The sequence below is a fragment of the Carlito syrichta genome, unplaced genomic scaffold, assembly GCF_000164805.1.
Source record: "Carlito syrichta isolate Samal-C Ts95f unplaced genomic scaffold, Tarsius_syrichta-2.0.1 Scaffold303008, whole genome shotgun sequence".
Lineage (NCBI taxonomy): Eukaryota > Metazoa > Chordata > Mammalia > Primates > Tarsiidae > Carlito > Carlito syrichta.
This window is the reverse complement of record NW_007247104.1, coordinates 274,194-286,857: the sequence shown is the minus strand read 5'-3', so window position 1 is coordinate 286,857 and position 12,664 is coordinate 274,194. Positions and strand designations below refer to the sequence as shown.

Here is a 12,664-nt window from a genome sequence, read left to right as displayed (position 1 = left end):
CGACAGAGTGAGACTCCAACTCAAAAAAAAAAAAAAAAAATATTTTGCCATTTAATATATATTTTATATATATATATATGTTCCTATATTCATATATATATGAATCGGAGTCTGTCACCCAGGCTGGAGTGCACATGGGTGCACCTGCTGGGCTCAAGACAATCCTTCCATCTCAGCCTTCCAAGTAGCTGAAACCACATGTGCACCACCACACCCAGCCAATTATTTAATTTATTGTAGAGACGAGGTCTCACCAAGTTGCCCAGACTGGTCCCAAACCCCCGGGCTCAGGCAGTCCTCTTGCTTCTGCCTCCCAGAGTGCCGGGATTATAGGCATGGGCCACTGCGCCTGGCTGCCATTATATTTTAATAATGAATAAGACCTACATCTAAGGTAGACTTAACTAGTAAGTCTCAATCAGATGGTTTGAACTGTGGGCAGTATTTCTCACCAATGGGTATGTTTAAAGGCATACTTATTTACTACATCGATTTAGAAGTAGATTTCTTTGAATTAGTCATGAAATTATTGTTGAAGTCATGAAATACTCTAAAACCATATAGAAAGTGGAATTATAATTTGCTTTAAAACCTGGGTAAATCTGATTTCCCTGAAGATGGAGGCAGCAGGATCATATGAAACCATGAAGTGACATAATTGGACCTGGGATAATAGCTTGAAAGATATTATTGCTGATTGACACTGATCATGAAAGCCTTCAAGACTTTATGAAAAAATTAACTTTAAACCCAGCATTTTAATTTCATTTCATGAGTAAGAAGAGAAATTTCAAGAATATCATACCTGTGGTAGTTAGTAATTGTGCGCAAAGGGGATAATTCAAAAGGGCTAATATAATTTTAAGGGGATTTGAATTTTTTCATTGTGAAAAATCCAGTTATTTTGCTTCTTTAGTTGGTTGATGAGAATCTTCTTGTTTTTACTGTCAGTTGAAATCTTTGCTCTGAGGCAGATTTTTTAAATTTTTATTTCATTCCCCTGGGTTTTTATAATTAACCTTTATATTGTCAGTTAATTCATGTTCAAATCATTTTGTCCATATATTAACTAACTGATCGATTAACTATCATTTAACTATACTTTTTTGGTAACACCTTAAAAGCAGTTTGATTTGCTATGAATAATAGTTTGTATAGTTTTCTAAAATAGGTAAATGTATAGAATTTGAAATATGTGACAGAATAGTATTGTTGATACATGAATAACTTGGTTCTTTTTGCTTTTCTCAGCAACAGAAGAACCTTGAAGGCTATGTGGGATTTGCCAATCTCCCAAATCAAGTATATAGAAAATCAGTGAAGAGAGGGTTTGAATTCACACTTATGGTAGTAGGTAAGATATAATTTCTCACTGAAATGAAATTTTGGTCTAAATTTTAAACTGTTAGTAAACTCTGAATAAATTTAAGAAAACAATAGCCCAAATATCTATAAGGATAATATGTTATATTTTCTCTTACTGTGTGCATACATTTTGGAATTTAACTTGATAGCATAATAGGATTTAAATATTTTCTTGCCCTTTTTTTTTTAAGGTGGAAACTCAGTAAAAGTTGAGATGTGGTGGGTGATAATGTTGGAGTAGAACACGAGTTCTCTTCAATTGATAATACTACAAAAGGAAATAGCATTTGGTGGTTACTTATTACTTCAGGATAATTTTGTTCTGTGGCTTATATACTATGGTGAAGTATCACATGAGCATTTAACTTAATATGTTCTAAATTTGAAGAAGAAAGATGAGATACAGGATTATGATAATGCAAATTATTACCCTTGTAATGCCATTCATTGAGTATGAGCACTGGAGTGAGTGAAATATGACTTTTCTTATTCTCTAATTCAGTCTCATTTTTCTTTTATGCTTTTTTCCATGACCACTTTCCCCTGCCTATAGTCCATTTAAAGATATTGTTAAGGATTATCTTGACTATAGTTGGTAGCATCATCATTATATATGAAAAAACACACTGCTGTTACTATATGTAAGATTAGTAGTCTTCAATGACATTCTTAAATGATTGTATAATATTTTCATCTCATACAGGCTGACTTTAGAACCTATGAGTACCGTATGATACAACTTTGTTGTATTCTTCTGTTGGTTTTATGAAAGTGAATTGCGGGATAGTGGATTTGCTATTCTTGACAAAAGTGAGTTGAGCCAGACTTGGTGGCTCAGCCTGTAATCCCGCGCCTTTGGGAGGCTGAGGTGAGTGGATTGCCTGGGCCCGTGGGTTCGAGACCCGCCTGGGCAGCGAGACCTCATCTCTACAATAAATCAAAAAATCAGCCGGGCGTGGTAGTGCATGCCTGTAATTCCGGCTACTTGGAAGGCTGAGGCGGAAGGATCGCCAGAGCCCAGCAGGTCGAGGCTGCGGTGGCTGGGAGCGGCCACTGCACTCCAGTCTGGGCGACAGAGTGAGACTCCAACTCAAAAAAAAAAAAAGTGAGTTGATGTAGGGCTTTTTAGGTAGTGTACATTAATTTTTGCTAATTATATTTCAACATCTGGTAATTTTATTTTGGTGTTGAATTAGCTCTGAAATACTCCTTCATTGAGTGGTAGAATATTTTATCTGTTGACTAGCATATTTTACCTGACAGTCAATTTGTAGCTGTTTGTAAGTTGCATACATTATAATAGGTCACACAGTTAATGTGTGATACAAGATTTGCAGATTTGATACTTGATAGAGTTGGTTACCTTGTCTATTGAGTAGAAGTATACTATATTTAGCTTGCATATTCCTGCTATGGGGCATAGGTGGGTTTAGATAAGTGGATAAAATAATGCAGAACATATCTTTTCTTTTGGAGGCTGGTAACATCATCATCATATGAAGAAACTCTTTATCTTACCTTTACATATGTAATGTTAGTAATTGTAAGTGTCAGACTGTAGACATATGTAAGAGAATGTTTTAATTTATAAGACAGTTTCCTTGGTCCATTAGGAGAACTATGACAAAGTTATATTGATATTAGAATTTTGTTTAAAGAATAACTTTTTGAACATAGCATTAGTAGGTTAATGTCTGGTGATCAAGTCTGGATAGTTTGATTTAAGATCTCTTTGGCATTTTTCCATGTGAAAAACTCTAATAGTCATCTGACCTTGATTTTTAGAGGAAATATGCAATCTCTAGATATGTCTTATTTATTAGCTTTTATAATCATTCTTTTTGTGAAAGACAGCTTTTGTGTTTTCCTTCCTTAATGAAAGACCTCAACTGAGGCTAATCAAGAATAAATGCTAATTTTTTTCCTCTCAGTTGTTACTCTATTTTCCTGATGAGTCTTGAACATTGTTTAATCTTTTTATCTATATAGTTGCGGTGCCTGATGCATAGTTACTTTTTTTTTTTTTTTTGAGTTGAAGTCTCACTCCATTTCCCAGGCTGGAAAGCAGTGGCACACTCACAGCCACCCCAGCGTTGACCTGCTGGGCTCCAGCAATCCTTCCACCTCAGCCTTCCAAGTTGCTAGAACTATGGGCGTGCACTACTACACCCGGCTAATTTTTGATTTATTGTAGAGACGAGGTCTCGCCAAGTTGCCCAGGGTAGTCTTGAACCCATGGGCTCAGGCAGTCCACTCACCCCGGCCTCCCAAAGTGCTGGGATTACAGGCTGAGCCACCTAGCTTTGGCCTGTATAGTTACTTTTTAAGTAAGTGTCTGGTATCTGTTTTTCAGACTTTAGACTAAATCTGACAGCATTGTTTGCAAATTATAGAAAGTTAAAACCAGCTTTGCTTTAATATTCTTGACTTAAAAACTCAAGCTATTCCTTATGAGGTATATACTCATTTTTGAGATCTAAACTTAGAATTTGGCTCTTGTAGCAATTCTTGGTTTATGACTAATACATTATAGTCTTCTCATTGGAGAGTATATTGCCTTATTTTGAGGAGAATGTATTAGGTCAAATTTTTGAAGAATAGAATTGGGGTAGAGTTTGAGGGAACAAGTTCAGTTGGGAAAATAATAGCCAGCGCTTATGTATAACTTTTTATGTGCCAGTTAATGTTTTAAATACCTTATGGACATTAATTCATACAGTTCTTGTAACAACCTTATAAAGTAGCTATTATCCCATTTTAGAGATGAAGAAATTGAGGCATAGATAGATTAGGTTACTTGTCCATGGACGCATTGCTAGCAGATGGCGGAATCAAATGAGTTTGCTTCTCAGCCTGGTATGTTTTTAACTACCACGCAGAGGCTCATTTGGGGATACTGAGTATATATAACACAGAGTTTAATAGTGTGTATCTAGCATACCTTGAACTTATATGAGTTCAACTAGATGTTCTTTTTTTCCCTAAAAAAAGAAAATGGAGAGAATTAATGAGAATAAGAACTAGATAACTTAAATAGCATGAGAAAAAAAAATTTTCCTGCCATTTCACTGAAATTAGTGTCTGGCCTAGAGTGAACATGAAGTGGAGAGATGAATTTGCTATTCCTCTAGTCATTTTCAGCTTCCACATACTTTGTGAGTAACTCCCCTTGCTGAATGTTAGTTAGTCTGGGGACAACATGACACCTGAATATAAACCGGCCACTTTTTATGTGCTCAAAGAAACGGCACTTATTTTTGTGCAAGAGGAGAAAAGGTTGTTAGCTTCTATGTAATTGTGGTTTATGGGTGATACAAGGGATTTTCAATAATTTCACTACATATTCATTTTAGAATATGATACCTAAGACATGACTTTGCAATTAGAAGTAAGGTGGGAATGGTAGACTAGCTTTGATTTTGGAAACACTGATTGCCACCATAATGGGGAGGATTGGAATTCTTGATTTTGAATCTTTATTTAAAAATTGAGCTGAAAATCGAATTTCAGGTATATAAAATAATGAAGACACTAAGGTAAGTTGGCTATCCTTAGTGTGCTCCCTAATTGGACTTGCCAGTGATGGAGAATAAATTGTTAACTGTAAAATCCTGATTTTACTAGACTCTTTCAAGAGGCAAAACTCAGAAGACTGAAGATTACTTTATCTAATCTGAAATATTTGGAAAACCAGGTGTTATTAAACCTACTGTTTTCAATTATTTGAAGATAAAATCCAAAATTTGATCATTTCTGTAATCTTGAGCTTAGCAAAGTGTGCATATCTTCTAGTTGTTACATCTGCAAATTTAAAGAATGTTTTTTTAAACAAATAAAATTAGTATGTTTTATTGCAGAAATTAAAAATGCAGAAAAGCAAAAATCAAAAACATTTCCATCTATTATCCAGTGATAATGCTGAAGTATAGAAACATGTAGCATTCTTGTTTCCGTATATCTGTAATGTTCTATAATTGCTCTTTTTTGCAGTCAATTTTGATTATCTTGTGACATCAGATGTTTTTTGATAACACTTTGGTCAAATTGTAGTTTGTTTTTTTTTTTCTTTTTTGACCTCAGGTCTCTCTCTGTTGCACAGACTAGCACACAGTGGCAGACCCTGACATTCTGGGCTCAGGCAATCCTTCCGCCTCAGTCTCTTGAGTAGCTGGAACTAAAGGCGCATGCCATCCCAGACTGGTTTCAATCTCCTGGGCTCAAGCAGTCCTCCTGTCTGCCTCCCAGAATACTGGGATTATAGGTGTGAGCCACCGTGCCCAGCAAGAATTGTAGATTTTCATGGCTTGTATTGATTGAGTATTCCATAATTTGCCATATTGTCAGGATTGTTAAAATTGTTAGCTAATATTAATACCACAATAAAGTGGTTATAGTTATATCTTTGCATTTTTATTGTCTTAGGATAATAGAGCATTAGAAGTTTGAGTTGCTGTTTTTTAAGGTTGATGCATTGTTTTATTTATTTGTTTGTTTGTTTGTTTGAGTAGAAGTCTCACTCTGTCACCCAGGCTTTAATGTACATGCTTATGGCCAATGCAGCCTCACCCATGGGTTCAGGTGATCCGTACACCTCAGCTTCCCAAGTAGCTGTAACTAACCAGGTGCATGCCATCACACCTGGCTAAGTTTTTGATTTATTATAGAGACGAGGTCTCACCAAGTTGCCCAGGCTAGTATTGAACCTCTGGACTCAGGCAGTCCTCTTGCTTCTGCCTCCCAAAGTGCTGGGATTATAGGTGTGAGCCATGGTGCATGACAACAGCTGCATGATATTTTCAACTATGACTATCTGATATTTTGCCATTGCTTCATCATTTGACATTTTTTTGACATTCTATTGATTTTCTTTGTTTTATCTCATAATAATGCTACAGTAAAAATTTTACATAATGGAAATTTTGGTTAACATTTTAACTATGTTGTTCAATGGCAATGTAGTATTCTGATCTGTAATCATAATACCATAGTTTTTGTAATTTGTTTTCTTTTTTTTTTTTTAATTAAGTTGGTGTCTCACTGTGTCTCCCAGACTGGAATGTAGTGATATGATCACATCTCACTGCAGCCTCTACCTCCTGGGCTCATGTGATCCTTCCAGCTCAGCCTCCCGAGTAGTTGAGACTAGACTATAGGTGTCTGTTACCTTGCCCAGCTAATTTTTTGATTTTTTTTGTAGAGAACATAGTCTTACTGTGTTTCCTAGGCTGGTCTTAAACTCCTGAACTCAAGTAGTTCTCGTACCTTGACCTCCCAAAGTGCTGTGATTACAGGCGTAAGCCACCATACCTGGCTTATAATTTATTTTTTTTACTAATGGATATTAGGTTTTCTTTTTCCCTTACTCTTGTCATAAATAACATAGCAATGAAGATCTTTAAACACATATGGTTTTGGTATATGTATGTGTTGGTTGCAGAGGACAATATCATTATTATGTATTGTTTATAGCCCCCGAAATTAGAATGACTATATCAAAGCATGTGAACATTTTGTGGCTTTTGGAACATACTAGAAGAATGTTTTTTTAAAGTTTTTGGTACCAAAGATTATATGCTAAGAAAAAAAATGAAAATATTTTTTGCCTGAATTTGAAAAGATTTATCGTATATTTGAAGGTGAGGCTATTCATTCCAGGGATGCTGTCACTGTTTTATTTACATGCCTGAGGGAGTGTAAAGCTACGTGAAGGCACTATAAGGGAATGGGAGAGGAAGAAGAAAGTATACCGTGAATCATTAGGTGTTAAGAGGTGTTAGAAATGTATAAACCAAATGCCATGGGAGTTTATAGGAAAAGGGGACTCTGTAACTAAAAGGAATGCCACTATCCCATTTACTAATTCATGAGAAAAATAGTATGTTATTTTTTAAAATGAACTAATATATTTATGTTTTGTTCACTTAATTCTTTATTTGATTTAATTTTAACATCATCATAGAACAGTGTAATTTACTAAACTACTTGTAAAAAACAGTCTTATAGACTAGGAGCCATTTGGTTTTGTAACAGGAGCAGTTATCTGAATTGACATATACAAGAAATGTAATCTTGATAATATCCCGGTTTCACTTCAGAGGCTTTAAGAAACTCATTCAATGTGATTTAAAAAAAATATATATTGATAAGTTCATGAATTATAATTCTTAATGTTTTTGCTTCTCATATGTGTTCTAACATGGTCTTTGAAAATAATATAAGAAACTCTAATATTGGAAAACATAACAATGTTTTTAAATTAAAAAGAAGACTATCTGAAAGCTCTAAGATAAACTTCATAGTATATGGACTAAATTAAAGAGGAGAGGGAGAATGCTCATGTTTTTCAGACCTAGAGAAATTCTCTTGATATTGAATGTTCTCAAGATTGCTTGAATAGGTGGACAGAAATGAGAGTGCCACATATTTTATCAGTATTAAATTTAAAAAGAACAAGGCACTGGATAGAAAGAAAATGCTGGGACATTAAAGACATACATGGTTGTGAAGGGAGCACATGCTAACACAATTATTTACAAACGGATATAGAGTTCCCACACAAGAGATTGTTGTTACCCTCTTAGCAAGGGTGACTGAACTTTCTTGATCCTTAATGGTTAATTTCTAAATTTTTTGTAGTCTAGAGCATGGAGATAAAAAAACTATCTGGGTCTAGAGGGTCCATCCTTTTCTTAGGTGACTGTATCACATATCTCTGAAATATAGTTTTAATTGTGGGATAATAATACTACCTCTTCATGCCTGGCTATGACTATAAACAGTCCAGCACCAAAGGAGGTCCAAATTTCTCCCTTTTTACTCTTAGTCCATCTTTCTGCCCTGATCATTTGTGGATTGTGTTTTGTGTTATGAGTCAGATTTATTTATTACAAAGCAAATCTTCTATTATTACATTTCTTTGGTACACAAGAGGTGGATTTTGTTGGAAAGATAGTTTTATGCTAGTTTATTGTACTTGTTTTACCATTAAATTATAGAACCCAGAATTATTTTAAAGATTAGAAAGGTATATATAACCTATCTCATGTGAAAGACCTTTGTAGTGGTAAATTTGCTAACCTTATTAATTTTATCCAAACTTTGTTTTTGAAAAACCAGAAACACATTTAAATATAAATTCCATGAATTTATATCTAGATCCTTTTGATCTATTTTACTATATAGGGGTGAGAATTTAAAGCAGTGGCCAAACTACTGAAGACCATGGATCAGATTTTGAGCGGTGTAGGGGATCACTGAATAGGTTCACTAACTTTCTAAACTTCTTGAAATATAATTGAGATTTTTATCATGTCTTTATATTCTGGGAAAGATTGTATACTCTCTCAAATGAGTTGTTATCTATCTAAAATATGGAAAATTCTAGGTACAAAGTATTTTACATAGTTAAAACCATGGCATTATTTATAGTGATTATCATGCTGAAACAATGTGTTAATTTTTAATTTTGCAAGAATTCTAAACAAGTTGCAAGTGGAGTATATAACTTTTTTCCTGAAATATTTGAAATGGATTCTTCTCCACTGTTTCCTAAATACTTTAGTGTATTTTCTTTCCTCAAGGATATTCTCCTATATATAACCATAATATGTCATCAAAATCAGAAAATAATAATTCTAAGTTTATATACACATTTACATCTATATTGCATCTATTATAGTACATCCACATATCTATTGCATCATATATATATTACATCTATTGCTATCTGAATGTATTGAAAAATGTAAGTTCACATTGATATCTCCAATTTCAGTCCATCACCACAGAAGTCATTCTGGTTTACGTCCTTTCCATATTTGTCTTGTCCTTCTGAAGGTGAGAAACCATTACCCTCCATTTGTGTACTTATTTGGTCAGCTCCCCTGTATGTAACTAATCTGCCACCTCTCAGACTTCTCCCTTCCCTTCTCTGATGCAGTGGTCCTGTTTCCCCTCTCTTGTGCTGTGACACCTCATGCCAGGCCTTTCTTCTCATTTGGATACCTCCTCATCCTTTTTAGACTCAGATACCTTATGCCAGGCTGTCTCCTGTGCCCTGTTGGAAGCTTTCCTCATTCTACAAGCTCTAATAACCTGCTCTGGGCCACTGTGGCTCTCTCTCCAGCATGGACACCTACCTTTTTCATTCCCACATACCTGACTTTTGGACTGAATTTTCAGGAAAGAATGTGTAAGAGAAAGAGCTGAAATAATTTTGAAGGGTTTAAAAAACAATATTTAACTGTATTATAGAGTTAACTGGTATACAAAGAGAAATAATTTGATTTTTTTGATGCGTAAATATGTTGAATAATTGGTAAAATTGTAGTTTTGAAACTGACATAGGAAAAAAGACTAAAGGAGATAACAGCTCTGGAAAAATTTAGCTTTGGAATGAAAATTATCTGCACGTATGTACGAGGGGAACCCCGCCAAAAAAGGGCGTTATTTTTGAAAGGGTGAGCCTCTTGTAGTACCTGCTTTCCCTGCTAGGTTACCCGTTGGCATTAGCGTACCAGCTAGTGTGACTGTAAGAGACTGCGTTTGGCTTCAGTGAATTTCTTTTGGAGATTCTTTCAGTGCATTTGCCCATTTCATAATCAATTATCCCCTATCCACACCACACTGAGTGTTCAGCAGTTTTTGACCAAAAATGGCACAGTCCCCTGGCTCCACCTCCCTATTCTCCTGATCTTGCCCCAATGAACTTTTTTTTGTTTCCCTGGATGAAAAAGTCCTCAAAGGGGACTGGTTTGCTGATGTGGAAGATGTGAAACAAAAAACGACAAAAGTACTAAAAGACATCAAAACTGACTAGTTCAAAAACTCTTTTGAGCAGTGAAATAAGTGTCTTGATAGGTGTATTGCATCAAACACAGTACTTTGAAGGTGACTGAAGTTTAAACATGAAAGAATAAATACACTGTTTTGTTTTGTTTGAGTTCACCCAGACTGGAGTGCAGTGGCCACTCCCGGCCACCGCAGCCTTGATGTGCTGGGCTCCGGTAATCCTTCCGCCTCAGCCTTCCAAGTAGCTGGAACTACAGGCGTGCACTACCACGCCTGGCTAATTTTTTGATTTATTGTAGAGATGAGGTCTTGCCAAGTTGCCCAGGCGGGTCTCGAACCGGTGGGCTCAGGCAGTCCACTCATCTCAGCCTCCCAAAGTGCAGGATTACAGGCTGAGCTACCGAGCCCAGTTTTTAATAAATCAATTATGGCTTCTTTTTGGTCCCCCCTCGTATAGTATTGCAGAGTTACATTGGATACATTTATATCTATTTTGACAAACTGAGTAGGATGGCCTCCAAATTTACTAACGGTAGAAACAAATAGGTTAATATTTTATTTATAAGGAAGAAAGTTTGACTTTGGGAATTCTCTTGTAATTCCCAAAACTCTCACGTAAGCAGTGACAAAGTAATCCTGCATATCAAGGAATAAAATGTAAAGCATGATCTGTAGTTTAGTCTTAACTAACTCAAGTTTTTTAATGATAGAACAATGTTAATTATTTGTTATGATACAGATGGAAATTATAACCCAAAGAAAGACATTTTTTATAACATGCTTGTCATGGTCCATAGAAGAGATTTTAATTGAATGATTAGTAATTCATCTTACATACATCAGTTAGCAGTTAAGTGCTAGGAATTATGGACTAAACTGATGATATTAAAATGAAAGTGATCACTTTCAACACATGGATTCTGAGAAACAGATAATAAAAGGATCCACATCTGTGGATCATGCTACAAACTAAGGTCAAAAGGTTGCATTTATAAGTTTGCATTCTGGAAGTCCAAAGCAAGATAGTTTTAAATGCTTTCTTTGGTTTTTCTCCAAAATATTTAGTCCAAATTATCTTTTTTCGCAGTTCCAGTACAGTGTACAGTTACCAGATTCCTGAATTGAAAACCTACAGTGTATGTATGATTGAGTTCTGTAAACAACACAGAAAAATTAGTCTCACTGCTTTCCTGGGACTAATGGGAAAATTGTGAAGTGACAGTAAGAAGTTGGACATGGAGAAGAAAAGTACAAGCTCAAGCCTAATAATATTTAGATCAAGTAGTCCTGTGTATTGCGTGTCTTGATAAATATCAGGAAGGCCACACTTATAATGATCTCTACAACCTTAGGCCAAATTATCTAAAAATTTATCCATTAGAAATTCTGCCCATATATTATCATTAAGCAAATTATTTCAAAAAACACACACACAAAATGAAAGTGATCACTTCTACCCTGAAATGAATTTCTAGAGAAATGCACACTACTAATTACAATTTAATATATGGTAGAGTATATTTAAAATGCTACGTAAACAGTCAGGGGAGTTATTATTTGGATTTCATGTGATAACATCCTATTAGTCTGATAGGATAGATTAGAATCCTCAAACTAGTCACTACTATTGTGTTTAAATTTGATTTTTTTTGTCACTTTTGTAAAGGAGCTCATTATACTCATGTTTTTTTATTTATGTTTTTGCCAAACTGTGAAAATTGGCCTTCTGTATTTAAATTAACTTTAATCTATCTTATAATACTAGTTAGTACAGCAGCTGTTACACTGAAGATAATATTGTACTTAAGCCTAGTTTTAAACTTCAGTTTCTGCCACTAATGAGCTGTGTGACCTTGGACAGATCACTTTGAATCTCATTTTCCTTATCACAACAAATATTTACCTAGTCTTTTCTAAGCCAAGCATTGCTCTATGATTAAAAAAACAAAAGCCATGTTAGGGTTCCCTAAGAACCTGGGGATGTGGAATGGTGGTAGAATGGAGACACTCAAACAGGAATGAGGTATGCCATATGTGCGTTTCTTTACCTCACAGAGGGCTTCAGATAATTGTGTATATGAATATAACCAGTATATATACTGTGCATGTAATATAACTAGTACATCTATAAGCTATAAATCTTAATTTTATTTTATTAGTGCATTTTCATGGCTTTTTCATGGCTTAGTTTTAACTTCAAAATCAAGAATGAAGAAAAGGGGAAGGACAGGGTTGGTGACCATGATTGTGGCAACTGATAGGCTAAATATTTGATAAATTCTTACTTTGGACTTCTTTTTTGGTTGAACTCCTTTGATTATAAACATTTGGGACAAACATGTTGTATATATACTTTATAATTCAATATAGATTGCTAAGCAAAGCTCTTTTCTGATGAGAGTCAGATTTAGCTAATTTGAAAGTTGATAATTTGTTCTTTTCTCATCTTAAACATGGTTTAGCTGGGTAGCTTGGGTACTTATAAATAAAATATGAATTTTTTAACCTT

General features: G+C 34.9%; 1 protein-coding gene across 4 annotated transcripts in view; it reads left to right on the top strand.

Moving 5' to 3' along the window:
- The window catches only part of SEPT7 (septin 7), a 109,517-nt gene that overhangs the window by 35,807 nt on the left and 61,046 nt on the right, over nt 1–12,664 (top strand). For 3 of the 4 annotated variants that reach the window (XM_021712007.1, XM_021712008.1, XM_021712006.1), the window contains exon 3: nt 1,252–1,354. The exons of the other annotated variant lie outside the window; for it this stretch is intronic. In XM_021712007.1, coding sequence (XP_021567682.1) covers nt 1,252–1,354 — 103 coding nt within the window. The remainder of the gene's footprint in view (nt 1–1,251; nt 1,355–12,664) is intronic. 4 annotated transcript variants of the gene reach the window in all.